Source organism: Tasmannia lanceolata, unplaced genomic scaffold (assembly GCF_043159265.1).
Source record: "Tasmannia lanceolata isolate RefF3 unplaced genomic scaffold, GAP_Taslan_0.1 ptg000029l, whole genome shotgun sequence".
NCBI classification, from domain to species: Eukaryota; Viridiplantae; Streptophyta; class Magnoliopsida; order Canellales; family Winteraceae; genus Tasmannia; species Tasmannia lanceolata.
In genome coordinates this window covers 6,114,827-6,138,660 of record NW_027518706.1, presented here as the reverse complement: position 1 = coordinate 6,138,660, position 23,834 = coordinate 6,114,827, and the positions used below count along the sequence as shown (strand labels likewise).

The 23,834-nt window shown below is 39.1% G+C and overlaps 1 protein-coding gene across 3 annotated transcripts in view; it reads right to left on the bottom strand.

Moving 5' to 3' along the window:
- The window catches only part of LOC143859075 (mediator of RNA polymerase II transcription subunit 12-like), a 45,569-nt gene that overhangs the window by 2,903 nt on the left and 18,832 nt on the right, over nucleotides 1-23,834 (bottom strand). For all 3 annotated transcript variants that reach the window (XM_077369757.1, XM_077369759.1, XM_077369758.1), the window contains 5 exons: nucleotides 23,695-23,802; nucleotides 17,161-17,310; nucleotides 16,540-16,887; nucleotides 13,957-16,169; nucleotides 6,172-8,775 (listed from right to left, as the gene is read on the bottom strand). In XM_077369757.1, the coding sequence (XP_077225872.1) occupies nucleotides 6,172-8,775; nucleotides 13,957-16,169; nucleotides 16,540-16,887; nucleotides 17,161-17,310; nucleotides 23,695-23,802 (5,423 nt within the window). The remainder of the gene's footprint in view (nucleotides 1-6,171; nucleotides 8,776-13,956; nucleotides 16,170-16,539; nucleotides 16,888-17,160; nucleotides 17,311-23,694; nucleotides 23,803-23,834) is intronic.

Below are 23,834 nucleotides of genomic sequence, written 5' to 3'. Positions count from 1 at the left end.
AATACTATATTAGCAAAAAAATTATTCAACATTTTCCTTTAGGGAAATTTAATGGTGGACGGCTATCATTATTGAAATTAAGTAAAATTTTCTGCTACTTCAGGATCACCAAATTTCTTCTCAGGTTTTGGTACAAGAACAGATTTATTAGTTTTGGTACCAATCACCTGGTTGCCAAGTGATCTTAGTTTTAGTACAACAAAAGATTGTTTTGTATATAATTTGTTTTCCATTTTGTTGAGCAATAACAAAGACATTATCAAAAGAAAAAAGTAAGATTACAAAATAGTAGAGATTGCCCAACTTGAATACACACACACAGGCACTAACGTATTAGCCATCTTATATACCTAAATATTCATGAAAACAAAATATCAGCTTCTACACATAAATCTTAAAACCCGTCCACAAATATTTGTAAGTTGACACAGACCAAGACCACAGCAGAAAGCCCACATGATTGGATTAGTGAAATCACCCTCAACCAAAGAGACCATACCCCCAATCTCCCTAAAGAAGACAGCAAGCCTCAACTTCATTGGCATTCTTAATACCCGAAGGGCCAGTAACTTTCAAAATTCTGTGCAACCTGCTCTACTTCCAGAGGTCCAAGGTTTGACCACAATATACTATGAAATTCATGAGCTTCACCATGTTGGCAGGTGGAGGAATCCACTGATCTTCTCTCCTGTACATGCAGGCAAAAAAATTTGATCTTACACCCATGAAACTCTTCTCGTATGCTCAAAAAATACTTGACTTAAACTTGACTTCCCTAATCAACTTTGTGGCGGAGGAACACATTTCCCTCGAAAAACCTTCTATTCATCCACTCCAAACCTCCCAAAATCTAGCAAAAGAATAACACGAGTGATTGTTCATAAGAAAAATTATTTTCACCAAGATAACTACTTATCCATTAGTTGAAGAGGCCAACCGATGTGAATAGAAAAGCCCAATGAACAGCAAACCATTTGAGAAAAAGTATCGGCAGATCCACCACAAGAAGTTTTGGTTTCTCTCATCGGTAGCTCCATTGACCCCTATCATCGGTTGTGTGGAGGGATAATATCAGAAGTTTTGGTTTCTCACGGTTCTTCCAAGATCCATCACAAGAACATTGCTACATTGGCCTAGTAGCCCTTTTGGAGAGACGGGGTGATCTCTTTGGAGCTTGGTACCCTACGCCATCTTGTGGCATATTTGGCAAGAAAGAAACAGAAGAATCTTTGAAGATAAAGAAAAAAATATTGGCAGGATCATATTGGAGATAAAGATTGATCTCATAGCTTGCGCAAAGGCAGAAGAGATCTTGGCAAGATACTTAGCGGCTGATATTTTGAGGAATTTGGCATACGATAATTTGGGAGAAAAGAGCTACAAATCTCCCTCCCCATCTTGGAAGCCTCCCCTCAGTGGTAGGCTCAAACTCAACTTTGACAGTAGGGCAAAAGGTAAACAGGGCCCGGCGAGGATTGGAGGGCTCTTTCGGGATGGGCAACTCCCAATTTTCATATTCCGGTCCGGCTGGGGTATGTGAGTCTAATGAGACAGAAGCGAAAGCCTTATTGCAGGGTCTTAGGTGGGACCTTGGAAACTGTTGGAAATTGCAACAAAAACTCTGAAACATCATTTCTGAAATTCACAATTGTTATAACTCCATTCACTACAGATCCGCAAACGAAAAGGCCGATGAGTTAGTGAAAGCCGGAGTGGACAAACAATGTGTGGAGGAGATAGAACCCACTTTCGCTCAATCGCACTAGGCCACGTTTTAGGGTGGAGTTGCAAGATCATCATCAAAATAGTTGCTAAAATGCTGAGGCTGTCTCTTGGTAAGACCATATCAAAACCTCAATGTGCTATGATCTACGGGAGGCAGATTTTCTGCAGCCAATCATCATGGATGAGTGTCTAGACTACTATCACATCAACAAGATCAGTGATGTCCTATGTAAGCTTGTCATGGGGAAGACTTACTACAGGGTGGAGGGAAGTTGCCTTCATTACCAGCTAAGGAGAAAGGATTTTGGGCCTAAATAGAGAGGTTATTTTTATTTTTATTTTTATTTTTTTAACTGGGATAGAGAGGTTGATTCAGTAGTGCTTATTGTCTACTTGGTATCCAGTGTTGGTGAATGGATCCTCCAAAAGGATTCTTCTGGAGTTTTTTAGGGTTCTCCGAAAAGGGGACCCATTGTCACCCGTCTTATTCGTAAGTATGGCTGAAGCCTTAAGTTGAATGTGGGATAAGGTGAGCTGATGGTCTCACCGAGGGTTTTGTAATCATTTCCTTGGAGTTGGAGACCACCCATCTACTGTACGCAGCCAACATTCTTTTCTTCAGTGAAGCCTGTGAAGAGAAAATCAAAAGCCTCAAGGTTGGTTTGAGATGTCATGTTGTGGTCACGAGGTAAAGAATCGACTTATTTTCAATCATGAGGATCATGATCAAAAGTTAGGATGTTGATTGTTACACCCATGTGTTCAAGTGTATTAGCTACTTCGCTCCCGTACTCTCATTTGAGGCTCCCTCTTTGCTTTGGGAAGCTGCATAAGAGTTTGCCTTTGAAATGAAAGGATATATAATGGTGTTCACACAGTTTATGTGTTCTGAAAGCTATAGTTTGCATTTGAAATGAACAGAAACAAAAAGAGTAATTTGTATACAATAGTCCGAGTGATGCAAATTAAGCTACAAAGCTTTAGGTAAAGACAAGCACACAGCAGGTACAAAATGAAGTTCAAGATCTTACCACAAGTTATACATAGAAATGCCAACAGCATCCATCAATTACTCATTCTGGATTATTTATAATCACATAGATAGATATGGTGACCTAGGTATCTGAACACGCAAAATATAAAAAAGTAAAACGTTGCTTAGGATGAATTGGCATGCCAGTGAAGTTTCAGAAGAGACAAAACATAGAGGCAGAGGAAATGCAAGCTACCATCATGTCACTAGTACCTATAAGATGCATTGGCAAGCCAGTGAAGTTTCACTAGACAATAAAAAAATAGAAGCAGAGGAAATTAAAGCTACCATCATGTCACCAATATTCCGTTCTAGGAGATTTTTGTTTTTTTTTTTTAAATGGCTTTCTGTTCTAGGAGATAGTTTCATTTTTATTGAGTTGTTGATATAAGGGAAAAATTAAGATAGAAGAGAAGAAAAAAAAATCCTTCTTTCTCTTTCTTTAAACTTCCCCCAATCAAAAATCCTTCAATTCTCAAATGAGAATAGAAGGAATCATACTTTCATACAATATCTTAACTGAATTATATGGAATCTTGATTGTATCCAATTGGCGGAGTGCTTCGAATTGCTCTCATAATTTATTTTATAATTAATATTACAATTTATCTTTGTTCAGTAATTGATTCATTTTTACTTTTATTTTATTTTCAGAATTACTTATTCATTATTCAATTACGACATAAATAAAAAGTGAACATATATATATATATATATATATATATATATATATATATAGAGAGAGAGAGAGAGAGAAGTGTATCTACTCGATAGATTAGATAACTTATCTACTCCATCAGCCAGAAACACAGTGGGCCCACATTGTTTGGATGATCCAAAGCATTCATTTGATAGGCCCTCACATAGATAGGGCGTGCCCAAAAAATCAGCTCCATAGGACATCCCAACCCTTCCATTTGTGGAGGTTGGGATGACCTATGTAGCTGAATTTTTGGGCATGCCCTATCTATGTGAGGGCCTATCAAACGAACGGTTTGCATCACCCAAACAATGAGTACCCCACTGTATTTTAAGCCGACAGAGTAGATAAGTTATCTACTCGATTGATTAGATCACTTTTCTCATATATATATATATATATATAGAGAGAGAGAGAGAGAGAACATTTCCTACACACTTGTGTAGGTAAGTTACCTACACACTACCTTAAAATACAGTGGGGGCCCACATTGTTTGGGTGATCCAAACCATTCATTTGAATGATCCTCACATAGATAGGGTGTCCACAAAAAATCAGATCCATAGGATCATCCTAACCATTCAAACTATGGAGGCAAAAAATGGACTAATTTGTGAAGGTTTATACACGTCCATTTTACCTCCACAAATCGTAGGGTTGGGATGATCCTATGGATCTGATTTTTTGTGGACACCCTATCTATGTGAGGACCATTCAAATGAATTGTTTGGATCACCCAAACAATGTGGGCCCCCACTGTATTTTAAGGTAGTGTGTAGGTAACTTACCTACACAAGTGTGTAGGAAATGTTCTCTCATATATATATATAGAGGAAAGTGTTTCTACTCGGTCCCCTAGATAAGCTTATCTACTCCTCCCTTTAAAAAAATACAGTGGGCCCACGCTGTTTGGATGATCCAAAGCATTCATTTGATAGGTCTTAACATAGATAGGGTGTGCCCAAAAAATCAGCACCAAAGGGTCATCCTAGCCCTTCGTTTTGTAGTGCCTTGTGGTGCCCAGAATGGACACATATAAACGTCCACGTTTATATGCGTCCATTTTGGACACGGTGTGCCCAACAAAACGAAGGGCTAGGATGACCCTTTGGTGCTGATTTTTTGGGCACACCCTATCTATGTTAAGACCTATCAAATGAATGCTTTGGATCATCCAAACAGCGTGGGCCCACTGTATTTTTTTAAAGGGAGGAGTAGATAAGCTTATCTAGGGGACCGAGTAGAAACACTTTCCTCATATATATATATATATATATATATATATATATATATAGAGAGAGAGAGAGAGAGAGGAATAAGCGCACCATTTTTTGGTGCTCTTAAGTGGTTATGACGCCTCCCATTCGTTTAAATGTTTGGGTCCCGCTTAAGCGAACCACTGGGAGCCGTCATAACCACTTAAGCGCACCATTGTTTTGGTGCGCTTGCTTAAGCGCACCAACACTTTTCTCATATATATATATATATATATATATATATATGAGAAAACGGTTTCTACACACAAGTGTAGATAAGTTATCTACACACTAGCTTAAAATACAGTGGGGGCCCACATTGTATGGGTGATCCAAAGCATTCATTTGATGGGCCCTCACATAGATAGGGTGTGCCCAAAAAATCAGCTTCATAGGATCATCCTAACCCTTCAAACCATGGAGGCAAAAAATGGACAGGTTTGTGAAGGTTTATAAACATCCATTTTAGCTCCACAAATCATAGGGTTGGGATGATCCTAAGGAGCTGATTTTTTGTGGACACCCTATCTATGTAAGGGCCCATCAAATGAATGGTTTGGATCACCCAAACAATATGCCCTCCACTGTATTTTAAGCTAGTGTAGATAACTTATCTACACTTGTGTGTAGAAACCGTTTTCTCATACATATAGGAAAAGGATTGTACGCTCGATCGTACCAAGCTTATGGTACGTTCGAGTGCCCCAATCACATGGGTCCCACATTTTTTGTGGTGATCCAAAGCAGTCATTTGCAAGGCCCTATCATAGATAGGGTGTGTACCAAAAATCAGCTCCATTGAATCATCCTAACCCCTCCAAAGTGGAGGGCAAAAATGGGCAGATTTGTGCTCTGTCCATTTTGCCCTCCACAAATGGATGGGTTAGGATGATCCTATGGAGCTGATTTTTGGTACACATCCTATATATGATAGGGCCTTTCAAATGAATGCTTTGGATCATCCTAACAAAGTGGGCCCATATGTGATTGGGCACTCAAGCGTACCATAAGCTTGGTACGCTCGAGCGTACAATCCTTTTCCTCTGTATATATATATATATATATATATATATATATATATATATATATATATATATATATATATATATATATATATATATAGAGAGAGAGAGAGAGAGAGATTAAACTTGAAGGCTATGGTGCTATATAATGACATAAAGATAGAATAACCGAGGGATGGAAACAAGTCAAATGAAATTAACTTTAGGAAGAGTATAATAACCTCTATAAACAAATAAATTAACCTAGCCACACGCAGTATGAATAAAACCACATACATATCCTGAACAAAATCCACCAAATCATATCACAAGCAAAATATTATTGATACTGTACTTTTCCAGTGCAAACCCAATGGAAATTAACAAGCTCAATGCATACACAGGAATGGGTGGCGAAAATTGCTTTAAAAATAAAGGATTAGAACATGTTGTTACCTATCTGCATAAATGATAGGAAACAGTCTCAAAAGGAACTGCAATCGCAACCACATGGAAGCACGCAATAATGCCGCAGAGGGTGGAACAGACTCAGCGGGTCCCGTATGGCGTCTACCCAATCCAGGACTTCCACCCCTTACACCTTTGCGAGTGTTGCCTTTGTTTGTGGCACCTTCAACTCCAGAAGAGGCTGCCCCAGCCTGCTTACTAGCACCATGGTTGAGTGCATTTATTTGTTGCTCAATAGTGCCCAAATACTTAATCAATTCACTTGCGAATGTATTGCGAGCGTCACTAGAACTGCGGTCTATACAAGGAAGAACCAATTCTGCAAGAGCTTTCTCGGTTGCATGTTGCTGGCTTGAATTCAAGCCTTCCATATCAAACATTTGAGAGGTTGATTTTCCAGACCTTTTGATGTCCACACCTTCTTCTACAACTTCCCCCTCTTCAAGAGACATGGCATCCAACTTCCTCTTGTCCCCTCTGTTTGCCGCCGGTTCTGCAGTGGAACTTGACCAGCCCCATGGCTTCCAAAACTGGACTTTAGTTGAAAGACCTCTAGACTGAGCAACATTAATAAGCCGTTGCCTAATAGACTTACGGCCTGAAAGAACATCATTGCCTTGTAAAAACCATTTTGCATTCTGCAACAAAGCCTCCTCAAGTGACCTTCCAAGTAGATGAACAACTTCTGAAAAAAGTGGAGCGGCATCAGGTCTCACAAGCAATCTTGTCATAACAATTTCAGTAAAATTCTTTTCATTATCGGAACGTGCAGAGTTGTCGGCATTTGGGGAAAGAGATCGAATAGCATCTGCTAAGGACATATTATGGGCCTCAATTATCTGAATAAGTACTTGTTCATTCAAGAGAAGCCTCAACTCAACCCACTGCCAATGAAATTTCGCCGGTTGTAGGGTATCTAAAACGTGCACAAGCTGATCCAAAAGCTTCATTTCATTTCCAGCATAAATCTTTGACTCATCATGTCCAGGGACCCTCGTCCCATCATCCTGTGCATGTGTAAACTGGGGCAGTTTGCAATCAAGGATAGCATTTAGAAATAGCCTTGCTCGAAGGGGAACAAATGCCATCGTTTTTAAATATTTCTCGGAAGCATGCAATTCTAGCATTGCTGCAAACTCAGAATCACTGGGATCAGAAGCTAGAAGATCATAAAAGGCTTGAGTGTCTCGTAAACACACGTCCCGGAATGGATGGTGCCTGAGAGCATCACCTATGGCCAATGATAGAGATTGATACAACTGAATATCTTCGCGGGTTGCAACATTAGTGTTGAGAATGTATGGCCTCCATAAAACCATGGCAAAGATTGAATATGCAGGAGGGAATACCAAGTTAATAGGAAGCAAGCGTTGCATCCTTAAAAGAGCCAAGATATGGGATTCGCCAAGGAGCTCCACAACTAACCCTTCGGAAACTGTTCTGCAATTCCCAACAAGCAGCCTAAACCAGTGCACGGACACTTCAATGCTGTTATCGACTTTAAAAGAACCAACTGAACGAGAAATACTGTTTGAACTAGATCTCGCACTCTTTATAAACTGAAAAATATCCAATCCTTCCTTTAATCTAAAGACAGTAACCATTCTTTCCAGGCTAATAACTCCATAAACAACAGCCCCTATTACAAGTGCAGAAACAGCCGCTACAGCTTTTGCGGCCCTTCCATGAAATACCTTGGCAGAGTTGTTCAAATTTTCATTTGAAAGGTTAGTACTAGAATCTAGGGTTTCTGGAGACAATTGAAATTGACTGCGAGCCTTTCCAGGAGCAAAAGCTCCGGAAACAGTAGAAGCAGCTTCAGCTGCAAAAGCTATCTCAAATACACGGCTATGACGATCTCCAAGAGCTTCCTTAAGCAAGCAAAGGCAGGTTATGTGAATGTGTATAATGCGCCGAGCAAAATTCAATGGACTTATGGTTGAAGAAAAACCCGGGTAATTACCTCCCGTGAAATCCGGCATTTTTGCTATAGCGGGCCCAACATTTCCAACAATTGCAGAAACAGCGGAAGCAATAACAACCGGATCCCCTTCTTGAGTTGCCCCACCATTCTGCCTTATGCAGTCCACTAAGCCCAAAACAATTTGTTGAGCTCTTTGATATCCATCATCCCATTTTTCTATGCTGGGAGAACTTTTCGTGGTAGTACCTCCAAAAAGTTTCCGTTCCTTGCCATAAAAGTACTGTAAAGCTTCCTCAACATTTCTTTGCACAATTTCTTTCATTGTTGGGCTGGCCCTTGATGATCTCCCACATATTTTTTGACGAAAGTAATCATCAACATCGTCCACTCCCACTGGAATCCCAACAGGTGAAAATCCCAACTCACTATCCAGTGATCTACCAGTTTCAAGTTCAACAAGAAGTCTCTGATCACATGTTGCCTTAAAATTCTTTTCCCATTTTTCCACACTAGACACACTTCCATATTTTTTCAACAAGTTTCGAGCATAAGCAAATGCTGCTGAACCAGAAGCCCTTCCATTAGATGTCATGACTGCAACTGCTCGATGCATTGCAGCTGAGAGGGTTTCAGGAAGAAGATCTGCTGCAACAAGTACATTCTCGTATCTGAACCAAACCGATAGTTAGGAAATACAACAATTTAAAACCAATGAACAGTGAGAAACATGGTCGTAACAGGATAGCATTTCAAGCTCAATATCACTAATAAACAGGTCTATGTCCATAAAAAATGGTGTGTACTAAAGAATATATTATCCATAACCAATCTTACAACAATGTTAATGGAACAGCTATAGGCATCAGAATGTTAACTAGTATACCCAAGAGAAGAGTAATGAAAATGGCGATCAAAGTTAAACTGCTATCATCTAAAGAGAATTTTACGGGAGCATGCCAAGAAAGAATGCCTCCGTCTCTTCCTCCAGAACAAGGTTTCAATGCCGGAAACAAAATTTCGGCCGAAATATCGAAATTCTGAAATTTCGGTTGAAATTACCGAAATCTGGACTGACACTGAAATTGGTAGTTTCGGTGTCGGTCCGGACCAACATCTGAAATTTCGGCCGAAATTTCAAACCATGCTCCAGAAAATTACCAGCACCGACCAAACGAAGATATGAAAAGACAAAAAGGAAAAAAAGGAACACATGAAGCAGCAGCCAATAGTTGACCTAGGAAAGAAGTTTCAAAATAGTAACCCCAAATAGAATTGTGTAACCATAAGATACCAGTCACGCTTAAATGAATGTAAATTGTCATAGACATCATACTGTATAATTTTGCACAAACAGGATCATACAAACATCACTCACAACCAAACTTACATCAGTGATACCAACCCAAATCATTGTTACAAATATTCGTGGGAGGAATGTTACAGGTATAGGTGGTGAAAAATGATTATCACCTGTCACCATCATCTAGACATTATTGAGTAATCATACGGACGAGAGCAGATTAGTGATAGACAACTGAGAGCCGAATACCCAACTAAATTCATGAGCAAAGTTATCAATGATAAAAACAGCTGGTTATCAAAGAAAATTTGTAATCAAAATTATTTGTGATCAAAAGTCAAAACAACTGACAATCAGAGCAAAATAGCTGGGAGATTAGGAGAAGAAGAAGTCAAAGGGAATTAGACAAGCATGGAAGATGGGGAGGAGATTAGAAGCGTGGTAAGTGTTTGGTTGCGCAGGGAGATTAGCAGAAGATGTGGGGTGTCATTACCAAAATAAAGGGTGGAAGAGAGAGAAGGCGAAGAGAGAGAAAATAGAATTAAGACAAGAATCTTCTCCTTATCTCCCACCCAAATTCCACCAAAATGGTGAAAGATATGGAGAAGATTAGAGGGGGGGGGACATTGCCGCCATGTAGGCGCCACGTAGGAAAAAAGCTAATAATGATGTCTGGAACATGTCTGGTGGTCAAAGGGAGTTTGGGCAACCAAACATGCTTTGGGGAGATCTTCGGAAGATCATCTTCCAATGATCTCCCCAAAGTGAGCAACCAAACAGGGCAATAGAGAATCTAGACAGCTGATGATCTAAGAAGACTCATTATGGAAGATCAAGACAGTTTGTGATCAAAGTCACTAGTGTTTGGACTTTGGACCTAACGACATTCAGAGTTTACTTGATACAACTGCCGAGAGAGAGAGAGAGAGAGAGAGAGAGAGAGAGAGAGAGAGAGAGAGAGAGCAACCCATAGACACTCTTCTGCAAGCCCCTATTATGTTAATTATTATTGCGAGTACTTAATGTTTATGATAGGGCCTATCACTAAGTCGTTAGAAAGTTACTTGTGTTTATCTAGGATGTGGGCCGTCATTATGGAGTAAGTAATGGCCTATATGCAAATTAGACAATTTATAACAAACATAGAAAAGGTGGAGCCCATAGCGTTTACATTGAACTCTAGTGAATTCTTTCCTCCTTTTCACTCTTCTCTTCTATTCTTCTTTTCTTTAGACTTAGTATCAAAGCATACGTTAACGTTCCAACTTTTTCTCTCCGTTGCTTCTTTGACTCTTTAGCTCAATTCCATCCTTTTTTAAGGTTGAAAAAATTGTGAAATCCTAACCTAGGGTTCTCAAATTGTGCGGCCACCATAATGGTTGGTTGTGTTCCCAATGTTGTTCCTACATATTAACTTTCCTCTTTTCATGAATAAAAATATGCAGATCACAAATAGTGTGTGTGCTGTCCACGATGGGATATGGTGCTGAAATCATGACATGAGTTAGTGATTAGTGTGAACTGATTTGTAAAGAATTTTCGCTAGTGTGAGTGCTCCTCCAATACATATGTGGTGTTTCCCTGTTGAAGTAAGTTACTTTATTCCATTTTTACTTTGTTTTGGGGATTGTAATGCGAGAGAGTAAATCGGATGGGGACTTTATTGTATGAGGCCCATCAAAATTTCTCGGACTTCAAATGGCATCCATTAAATTAAATGGATCAATATCTCCAATGGTCAAAATTTGTTCAATTTTTTTTAACCAAGGAAAGAAAATTAAAATACATTACAAAAGAAATACATTTCCCTAATGGAAGGGTACAAGAGAATGTTCAAATTAAAGCATGCATCTGGAATAGTATGAATTCCTCTATCAGCAGTAATGTGATGTTGTTGGATACAGCTAAATACATTTGAAAATCTCTGGGGGAAATATATTTAAATGACAAGAACATTCCATGCACTTACCAATCATTAGAAATATTGGCTTTGCAAGAAGAGGGATGTGTTGGAGAGTAACATAATGCCCCAAAAGGAATGCAGGATGAACTCAAGGAGTTAAAGTGTGCCAGCCCCTTACAAGTACTTATCAATCTAGAGGCAGCAACCTGAAGAGTTCAGATTGGTTACATTTCTATGGATTAAGATCTTAATATGAGCCGATCAAGTGAGTTTAGATTGGTTAAATTCTATGGATTAAGATCTTAATATGAGCCGATCGAGTCTTAAATTTTTGGCAACGGAGAGGTACCTTTGTTGAATACATTTTTGGGCCTCCAGAGAGTTTCACTTCATGGAACCCCATCTTATGTTACAACTGGTGATAGATATGTTCGTATTATCATAGGACGTTGTGGCTTTGATGGTCATGGTAGAGGGGGAAAAGGTTTCCATGGCAATCCTGGCAGTCTTGAGGGTCATGATTCAGCAGGAGTCCGTAAAAGAGACTGTGATGTGAGCCAGGTAACCAAAAAATATGGTTGATAAATGTTAGTAGTTACAAGGCATACTAGTAGGGGCCAATAAGGTATTTACTATCTACTAATGAAGAAAGCAAGGAAGCATTATTGTCCATCCTCCAGCAATCACCTCCCAAAGGTAATATACTTCTAAATATTTAGGTGACCACCAAAGTGTCTGTAAACATGAGGAGCTGGGAATACATTTCATATAAATTCTAACGAACGATATAGACTAAAAGGCTTAGGATCTTTACCCCAAGCCATAATGTGATTAGATCTTGAAAGCGCGATACGCAATCTTCTACTGGATGTGTCATCCCTTCTTCTATTAGATCGTCACCTTGGCTTCCTATCTCCATCAAAGTTTTTTTCTTTTGGCAACAGAACAAATGGGTGTTGACTACCTCTATATTTTGTTCATCCGTTTGGAGAGAGGGGGAGATGGGGACCAAGACCTTATGTTTAACCGTAATCCCTCTTTCCAATAAAAAAAGGGGACATGGAGACTCCTGGATTATGTCTCCTAAAATGTAGCTATCTACAACGCTTTTCACAAAGATCTTACGTAATAAAACAGGGCCACAAAATTAATTATGGTTCTTTGATAAAACCCAACATTCTTTCACTTGGCTCATCTAAATTATGTCACATAACTAGTTATTACTTTGAAAATTAACTAAATGAGTCTGCATCTTAAACCTAGATGCGGCATCACTTTTGAAAACAATACTCTAAGCCAATTAGTTAGGGCATCTGAAACTTAATCAAGACAAACCAATGAGATGGAGATGGCGGAAAATGTCAGTTTGTCATATGGCCTTCCAAGTATCAAAATGTCACTGACTTCTCATAAACAAGTGCTTAGTTGAAAGCATACCTTAGGCTCTGTTTGGATGAACCAACCTTAAGATGTATTTTGTTCTCACAACACAAGTACATAAATAAGGACATACAGTAGAAGCAGAATCCCTAGTTTCTAATAATTGCAGGACCACAATATTTAAGAACAACCGTTATTCTACTAATTATTTTTTGGAAAACAACCCAAAAAAATCTTTACTGATTTAAGGTCATAGTTTAAAAATCCACCAAAATATACACAAAATTATCAAAATGTTTTCATTTTCATACCCATCGAAACACATACCGATACGGAAACATAGTAGTGAAACCAAAACCGAAGTGTATAAGTGGTATACCATACATGTGTAACATAATTATTTTTATATGAATTGCATGTAAAATTTGGTGTAAATATTATGTCTAAATATTTATAAAAATTAGATGTGAAATGTGTTACATAGTGATTTTGATTTATCAAACATGCACGACAGGGCATGTCACTAGGTGTTATGTTGTTCGACTATTATGAGTGGTTGTGTTGCTTATGTAATGGTTTTTTAGTGTGTATTTGTGTTTACTCTACCAGTTCCTAAAATTTCATCTTAAATCTGCGTCATTTGCAGATATTTCCATGAGTTCACATAATTTACAGGATTTCCACCGAAAATTCCACCTGAAACCGACAAGGTTCTATTTCCATCAGGACCAAATGCATACTTAGCCGAAACTTGAATCCTTGTTCAAGATCACCCATTTGACCTAGAATTGAAGAAACTGGTACAGTCTAGTGTTGGCCCATCAGATTAATGGCCAGATCAAATGTGTGCCACATGTACTTGTGGCCCATTTTTATTTTATTCACACGAATCTCCACAACAAAGAAGTAAGCTTATGACATCCAAGTAAAGAGAGCTACCTAAATGAACATTAATTGCAAAAAAAATAGCAAACTACGAACATAAGGACTGCAGAAACCAAAGACAAGAAAGTACATAATATTAGAGAAGCAAAGAAATCATAGAAAACAGACTAATAGAGGCTACCACCAAAAAAGAAAACATAATCAACAAGAAGCAACACATGAAAGAGATATTTTACGAATACAATTGACAGAAACCAAGTGGGTTCTCAACAAACTAATAGAGGCAAACAATCATAAATAAGTTATAACAGAACATCTGGAACATAAAACTTATAGGAAAATGTTAGGCATAAAAATTGGAAAAGAACTAACAAGTTATACCTTCTTATACATGATAACAAAAATGCCTCCCCAATATCACAAGCATGGCTTTCTGAATTCCTGGCCAGCACCAAAACATTTCTCCCGCCATGGATGGCAGGATTTGGACTTGTGAGAGCCTTTGGTAGCAACCATAGCAGCAACTTTACTGCTGAAAAAGAGTCAGAAGAAACATCCAACAAATACAGTATGAACGACAAATCCTCTTCCCCCAGTTTCCACCTTACAGAATTCCTCTCATCAATTGCAGGAGAAAAGGGCTCAGTACATTGGCCCACCTTGGCAACAGCCTTCTCACACCCTTCAACAAGCTGCTTAACTGAGGCTATTAACCAAAGTGTGATGGACCTCTTCTCAAGCAACCGCAACTTTTTTAAAGCTTTTCCAATTGTAACAATATCAGTGAGATGTGACGTTCTTGTTCCATCCATTGATTTCAACATTTCTCCTTCCATAACAGGTCTGTGGTGGGGACAGCTAATTTTATTATCACATACATGGCTAGTAGATGCTCCCTGGCTACTTTCAATCCTAGCAGCCGCTAATTGTGCTAGACTTTGAGTTTTGCGCCTACCTCTCGAGGCATGCTTGGTTAACTTAAGAGGTGGGTCAATCTTGAAAGTCTCAAGGGATTTAGGCCCCTTCTTTACCCACCAAGTGTCTTCATCATCCGATGGATTTGTTGAGAATCCTGTAAGGTGAGTACTCCTTTCCTCACCTGTCTTTTGCCTCTTTGCCCTTTTACATTCTTCACAGCCAGGTGTTGTTCCTCCTGCCACATCAATCGTCATACCAAGTGACCCGATAGGCCTCTTGAGAATCCCTTGAGACTCACCAGGTCGTGTATCAATGTGTGTGGAAAAGTTACTTGGAAGATGCAACAGAACCGAAATAGCAGCTTTCAGCTCTGCAATTGTGTTATCTTTTTGTTTTGGCAAAGAAAAATTCAAAGAATTGTCATTTTCTTTCGCAGAATTATCAAAGTACTCATTACGAAGTCCATGAAGTACAAGGCGACGTTCATTTGAGTAAACAAGCATGGCCTCTAACAGTAATGGGCCTTGAGCAATTTTTGCATCTTCCAAAGCATTAAGTAGATAGGGCGCGGGCAATTGCTTTAGGATTCGATAGTGTCTCTTTTTCCTGTCCAAATCTGCCAGAGCTTCGTTCTTATCCATGATTCCGCTAATTATCAGCTGCCTTACATAGGCCTGAGGGTAAAAGATGCCAAAACGAATGAGTTCCATAATGAGCATCTGAAGGCGCTTAAAACCTTCCACCCTGCTTATTTCATGCTGATCTAGCCAGCAAACCACAATGTCATGCAGTGGGCCCGGACTTTGAAGTATATCTGCTGAACTCTTGCTCCCATCTAAACTATCATGTAGGGTAGGACCCTTCAGAGGGGCACTTGCTGCCGAAGGATTAACCTTTTTGTCATGTACCGAGCCACGGATATCTTCCATCTTGAGTTTCAATAGTAGAACTGCAATGTACACTTGAGAGAAATCTTTTCTACCAGTGTACTTAATATCATGTGGCAAGGAAGCACGGCAATCTCTAAAATCACATGTGGCCCACTCACAAAGGTAAAAAACAGAGATTACCACTGAAAGGCTAACTGTCCCAATCCATTTCAACGATGATCGTAGGCATGGACTGACATATGAAATCCAACCTTCCTCAATGCCACCTTCACACGAATTATCAAATAGACAATTATAAGGAGCTTGCACATCACCCAGTATCAGAGCCCTATCTAAGGCCTGCACAAGTTTGGCCACACCATGACCTTGAAGACTAGGGTTTACAGCCGCTGCCAGCTTAGCAGCACGTTTCTGAACAGATGACATAATGTGTCCAAAGGATACATATTGCCGACTATATTGAACCTTCTCGGCATCCTTCAACCAAAAGTTTCCATCATTCATTGCCTTAGGAACTACACAGGAAGGCAGAGGAAAGCAATCCAAACCAACAAATGTATCAGGCACAGAAAGTATCAAAAACCGGAGCATCTCAACAAGAGCAGAGACTATGTAGGCCTTTCCAGAGCCATCTACTAAATCAGCACAGCATGCAGAAATATCCAGTATGGAACGAACAGCTACGTCCACGAGCATCCTAACATATGTCTGAGATAATGCGATGCCCTCTATCATATCCAATACAATAGGCAAAAGTAACTGTAGAACCTCAAGTGATTCCTTCTCCTGAAAGCATTTCATCAGACAAACATTAAAAAAGAACACTCAATCATGGTTTTAAATTTCGGCCGAAATACTGAAATTTCGGATTTTGTACAAATTTCAGCCGAAATTTTGGAAAAATGATTTTTTTTTTATAATTTTACTTTTAATCCGAAATTTCGGTAATTTCGGACGAAAATCCAGATAAAAATGAAATTCAATTTTTTCTGAATTTCGGGATTTCGACCGAAATTTTGGAACCGAAACTGAAATTTAAAACCATGCACTCAATTAATGACTCACTTAAATTAAAGAACCCAAAAAACATTATTTAGCTACAGTTATTCATATCAAAGAAAGATTCAAGTTTTGCACTGAAAAGAAAATCAATAACCTGAAGTTGATTGAGAACCCACTCAATGATGTGAGAGGAAATAAGAAGCCCTTCCGCATGGTGCCACTGTAAAATGTGCACCATGTACCACCATTTAAACTGCAGTGCAGGCTCGTCGCCATCAGGAATGACTGGCAATGTATCACCTTTTTGTTGGACAGAACCAGCCACAAGTGTCTGAGATGATTGATCCCTACCGTGCGGTGTGCTAAAAGAACCATCTTTTGAAAAGAATTCATCCAAGAGATATTGCAAGTATTCAATAAGATCCTTTGTCCAGAGTTCAGAGCGGGCAAGGTGTGATTTATCTGGTGTGCCAGGAGAAACACTGGTTGAGGTAGGCCGCACCTGCATATAGCAATAATGTTAAAAGCATGGTTTTAAATTTCGGCCGAAATCCGAAATTGACCGAAATTTAAAACCGAAACTGAAATCTAAAAATTTCGGCCAAAATTATAAGATTTTCCCTGAGATTTCCACCGAAACCAAAACTGCCACCAAAATTTCGTTTTCGGCTGAGGCCGAAACCGAAACCAAAATTTAAAAACCATGGTTAAAATACTAGTAGAAAAGGGCTGCAAAAGAAAAATTAGAAACTCTGAGCTTAAGATAGTCTGCCACCTGATTGAGATAAGTGACTTTGATAAACCAAGTTGCTCTCAGTAAAGGAACATTATGTTTAATAAGAACTTCAAAAAGAGATTTCTTCCTATAGCCATGAGGGACATTATCAGCCAAAGAACGCAACTGCTTATGTTGCTGCGACAGGCCCTGTCAAAATAAAAACGGGAAATCAGAATGTGCTCATTAAGGGATACCATTAAGAAGAGATTTTCATAGGTCAAGACACAGAAATTATGACAAATAGCAGATGTTTTGAAGATATCTTAAGAATTTACCAGTACCCCCAGCCAAACTGGAACAGGAATACTTGTTTTTTTTAGCCTTGTTGCAATGGACATATCGCCCTTCTTGTATTTTTCGCACATTTAATTCAAGTAACAATTTAAAACAAATACAGATTGCCATTCAAAAAATACAGAGCTACAGAGCAACAGCCAGAAAAGCCTCGACTTGTAGGTAAATACCAGCATAAAAAGACTCTATTGATAGGCTACATTATAATCTCGCACAGAACTGATAAACAATGATGCTAATTAATTGGAGGTAGAATAGAATGCACAGAAACCAAGCAGGGTCATGATTAGACAGAGATACAAACAAAACAAGTCAGTAACAAGGCAACTCAAAATGGGGTAGGGATACCCCATAGACACGGGTTCGAGTCCCCTCGGAGTTACCCGATGCACGTGGTTTACGGGTGATTGCGTGCATCCATAGGGATTAGTCCCACCCTAAAATGAGGTGGGGATACCCTATGTCACCAAAACCAAAAAAAAAAAAAAAAAAAAACAAGAAAAAAAAAAGATATACATCATGCACCTCCATGCAGAGATCAACGAAATTTAAAAGATTACATCCTCCAAAACTCCACCACAAAGGTTCCAGCAAGGCAGACAGCAAAGCAGTCCAACTAAGAAGTTGTCAAGTTAATAGATGATAAGATAGCAGCAACAAGCAAGATGACACTTTGTTTGCCTTGATCACGTAAACACTTTTGCATTCCAAAAAAGTCGAAATAAAAATTTGTCAAGCTAATAATCATAACAAGAACGAAATGACACATCCTTTCCCAGCTCACATAATACATTTCCCAGCACGCAAAAGATGTCGCTAGACAAAATAAGGTGCGGAAAATAACAAACATATTGATGTAGGACCCCAACTGGGAGGGCTTAAAAGCTTGGTGAATCGGGTAGGATGTAGCTCCTTAACTATGTTTAGTTTGCAAGGTTATTAAAGATGACTGAATCTGGACTGGTTGAGATTGAAGATCACGCTAGAAAACATAGTAAGCACACGGGGTTTAGAGCAACAATAAAACATCAGGAAACTCAGGATTTGGACTGTTTGTAGGGTTAAGGACAGATCCAAACAATTCGTGGATGGGAGGCCAACAACCAAACATGACAAAATTCAAGATCCAAGGTTTGATTGGAGATTATGAAGTAAAAGGTTCAGGTTGTTATTTAGGGGGATTTTTTTTAGTTTGAAGGATGTGGAATGCTCCTTTTTCCATAACCATCATGAAGGCAATTCCAAGGCTGATCTTTGGCTAATTATGAAATCCCATGTTCATGTTTGTCGATTTCGAATGAGATGCCTAGGCTGTTATTGGTCTTCTGTTTTTTTTTTCTATTTCTGTTTTCTATCTTTGTGGCATTGTTCTCGTTGCCCTCGCTGGAAGGTGTTTTATTGATAGATCTCACTTGTTCGGAAAAAGGTAAAAGGTAAACAAAATTTGATTGGAATCATTTCAGAAAACAGGAAACTGAAAGTTAGAAAAAACAAATCACCTTGACGGCAGTAGATAAGACAATAGATAGTTGGATTCACGCCAACAAGATCGGCATCACACCCAAGCACGTCAAGGCATCACACCAAAACTAAGGACATCACATCCACAAGTTGCAAGTTTGCAAACAAAAGATTTACTCATTAATTCAGCATGTCAATAGCCACGAGGATTTAGAACATTTATAGAGAAGCCCCAAACTACGTTACCTGGATACATGTGCGGGTATTGAATTGATGCGGATTGTAGGCCCAATAAGAGTCATATTTGCCCCTTAGGATTTCTAAGCATTTATTTCCATGTTTTTAGTTTTTATGATTTTATTTACATGTTATTTAGTTTCTAGGTGTTTATTTTCCATGTTATTTAGAGTTAGGGCATTTATTTATTTTCCATGGAATTTTATTTCAATTGCCTATTCATAGGCCTTGTGTATTAGGAATTATTAGCTTTGATGATTAATTGAAGTGAATACAGATTCCCCTCTATAGATTTCTCTTCTTTTCTCCCCTAATTTCTATTCTTTTTCTTCCTCCTTCCCCTTTTTCTCCACTATTTTTCCTCCTTTTTTTGAATGCTCTATTTTTCCTCCTCCTCCTCCTCCTCCTCCTCCTCTTCTTCTTCTTCTATTTCTCTTCCCAGTCCTACATCAATTTGGTATCAGAGCTAACTTAATTAGTTACAGGTAAAAGTATAAGTTAGTCTTTACATGATAACCTGTTGTTACAGGTAAAGGAGCTAACTTAATTACTGCCTGGTCACCTGCGATCACAGGTAAGGTTGATAACTTATAACTTACGATCACAGGTAAAGGAAAAAGGAGAGAAAAAGGGCAAGAAAAAAAATTCTCTCTCTCCTCTCCACCATCTCATTTTCTCTCTTCATTCGAGCTATTTTTGCTCGGAATTTGGCCCTGCCGGCAACACAAGAGTTGATCAGGGCCACTTGAAGAGTCTATCCAACCCACTCTCAGTGGCCAAAATCAAACACAAGCACTACTTCGGCCAACTTCCATCATCCGTCAATTTTGGTCCGACCACCAATCCAGGTCATCCAGGAGTCCGATCTGAGATCTGTGAAAGACATTATTTTCCTTTCGACATCACAGACAAATCTAGCGGTTGATTTTCACAGATTCCATCTTGAGCTATGCGACTTTGATTCGCCCCACTATAACTGCACCACGTGTTCCATATTTCTATGGTTAGGATGATTACTACTATCCCTATGGAGATTTCGATGATGCGTGTCTACAATGGATCAACAGGATCGAGGATCTTGATGCATACCATACGTACTATATGATTATCAAATAACCATTCGTCGAGTCAAGGATACAGTGTACAGCGACGCCAGGTCGAAATGGAGATTCTTTGTGCTAGAGCGCAGCGACTTAGGCAAGCCACCGTTCCGTCAATGGGAAGAGGTTCGTTTTAAGTTTATGAGGAATTATGCATATCGGTATGAACAGAGATTGAAACGTGAGCTAGCAACATAAACAAAGATTGATGCGTGAAGAAGACGTTCAACAAGAAGAAGCCGCTCGTCATGAACCACTCCACCAGCATTTCAGATCTCTTTCATGGGTATCACAACCATTACACATGAGAGACTTCGATTAGTTACGATCTCTTTGACGGGTATCACGAGCATCATACATGAGAGACTTCGATTGGTTACTACTACTATTACTCGAGTTGATCGTATACATTTTTTTTTTCCGAACTGCTGATCGTGTACATATTTGATCCAGGCGAACTAGAACTCGAGGGCGAGTTCTTTTTGAGAGGGGAAGAATGATACGGAGTATAGGCCAAATAAGAGGTATATTTGCCCCTTAGGATTTCTAGGCATTTATTTACTTAGTATTTAGTTTTTAGGACTTTATTTACATGTTATTTAGTTTTAGGGCTTTTATTTTACATGTTATATAGAGTTAGAGCATTAATTTATTTTCCATGGAATTTTATTTCAATTGCCTATATATAGGCCTCATGTATTAGGAATTATTAGTTTTGATGATTAATTTAAGTGAATACAGATTCTCCCCTTTGCAGATTTCTCTTCTTTTGTCCCCCAATTTCTAGAGGGTGAGCCTTGGCGCAAAGGTAAGGATGTTCCATTGTGACCTGGTGGTCACAGGTTCGAGTCATGGAAACAGCCTCTCTGCAGAGTAGGGGTAAGGCTGTGTACATCTTGCCCTCCCCATACCTCGCAATGGCGGGAGCCTCGTGCACTGGGCCACCCTTGTTCTCCCCAATTTCTATTCTTCTTCTTCCTTCTCCACTATTTTTCATCTTCTTCTTCTTCTCTGATTCTTCTCTTCTCTTCTCTTCTCTTCTTCTATTTCTCTTCCCGGTCCTACATCATGAATATTGAAAGGATCCAGTATATATATCCTCTAGGTTCCAAAATTTTACAATATGGATACATGGATACAGAAAGGGTCCAAATGTGAGTGGAATATGGCCAAAGATCCTTTAAGTAATGTTAAAATAGTTTAAACCAAACGTGGTTAGAATTTTGAAAAGCACGCAAATATCTCCCGTAAAATGTATCGACACCTACCATTAAAAAAATGTATCGACACCTTCTTAGATAACTCACTATCTCCAGCTTAGAATTCTCATTTCCTTTACGATGAGCATAAAAATAAAGAAGCAATTACAGCTTACAGTTCTTAGGGCTCTCATTTCCTTTATGATGAAAATGTAAAGAGAATAAGAAGATTTATGCTAAAAAGGCAATCTTTCTACTCTGTATAAGAAATCCTAGGCATCTAACTAGGAGGGGCAAAAAAAGAAAAAAAGAAGAGGATATGGAACAGCGAACAATACAGAACAGTCAACTAAGGCAAGTCAATGATTGAACTGGTTAAATTTTTAATAACACGGGCAAATCAATAAGAGATCAAGTCCACCATGCAGTTAGTCATATTTTCAACAACTCAAAAGCTTCAAAGGGAATACAAATGTCAAAACCAAAACCATAATTAGACACAAAATTGTTTGCACGAGTATGTGAAACTTGTCATGCAATGAGAACACTAAAGAAAAATTGCATGAGAACTAGCAAGCATACCCTCGCAGCAGCCTGTAACTCTAAGAAGTTTACCAGCAAGGGAAAAATGAACTGTGAATGATCTCAACAAATCATCAGGCATGCAAATTAAACACCCCAACAGACCCATACTAATTATGCTCATGCACGTACTTAGATGGAAACAAAAGTAATTGATTTTGTTTATGATTTTGCACATCACAAAGAGCCATCTGATAGACACCTAGAGAGTACTTTCAATATGCTTATTTGAAGGGCATCAGAATCATCCAGGTTGATTTAACACTCATTCGAGAAGCACTTCAAGCTTTGTTTGGCAGGCGCATATTAGCTGGATTCGCACGACTATGAAATGAAGTGGCTTGAACTTTCAATAGCACGTGGGTGACAAAGAAAAAGACACGTCCCAAAATGGAAGAGATCGGCACAATATAACATTTCAAGAATAATAATCTAAATATCATTTACCCAGCCTAGGGTTGCCCAGCTTAGGAGAAGGAGCCCGAAGCATTATAGGAACTTCTTGAGAAGAATCCTTCAACTATTTATGCTGAACTAGTTAAGGAATTATCTAGACCATGTACAGTACCTAATTCAATTCATGCCAGGAGGGGTGGGGCAGCCTCAATTGAGAAACTCTGTGCCGACACGGTAAAAGAATTAGCCCATGTGACACCAAGGTACCTAAGCAATAAATTAAACATCCATAATGAGTGATGCACGAGGTTTTTTTTTTTTGGGGGGGGGAAGATATATGAAGGAGAAAATTAAGAGCGCAAGCCTTTGCGCAACGGTAAGGTTGCTCCATTGTGACCTGGTGGTCAGGGGTTCGAGTCACGGAAACAGCCTCTCTGCAAGGCAGGGGTAAGGCTGCGTACATATAGCCCTCCCCAGACCCCACAATGGCGGGAGCCTCGTGCACTGGGCCACCCATATGAAGGAGAAAATTAAAGATAGAAATGGGTAAGGATGAAGGCTAAAGATGTCACAAAGGGGAGTCTTTTGCATTTATGAATTTAACAGAAAGTTTGGAGACACGCGATTCTTTTGTGGACCAAGTGGATGAGCTGCTATATGAATGGCATTGACTGGTAGAAGCCATTCCTCATTTCCCATTATAATAGGCTTGCAGGTTCTCCAGAAAGTCTAAAGCTTTTACCCTCATTTGGGCTGAATTCCTCCAATTAAGTACAGGATATTCCATTTCTGAATAGCCAACTTTCCTATTTCATTTTTCCTTTTATTTTATGGACAGAATACAGACAAACTATTTCCTTGAACCAGTTTAAAATTGATTAACAGAAAGATAGTGGAAGCAAGAGCACATTAGAACAAACTAGTAGCATAAGTAGCATCACACACATAAAACAAGCACCAAAAATCACAAGTCAGCACTCCTCAAAACACTAATTCACACTTTCCATTGGCAAAAATCGGGGATTTTACACTTGCACACAAAACATGGACAGATCCCATAATTTCCGGGTTGCTCCTTTTATTCTCACTATGGAAAAGAGTGGATTAGTACTCTGACGGGTACCAAACTTTTTCTGAGACTGACATAGTGCAGTAGATCAGAAAACAAAAAAAATGAGCAGTTAAAGCAGAATTGCTCCATTTTTCCACACTTTGTCTTGTTCTTTGAAAAATGGAAAAAAGAATGGGGCTTAAAGATAGACCTCAATCCATTTCTTCCTAGAATCTTCACCACATGGCCTTTGTTCAGGAAAAACACCGGGTTTGATTAATAGAGGCCCTGCAAGAGGGACTCCATAAACTTGGCCAGCCTGGTGCACAACATCAACCATTAGTTTCAGCA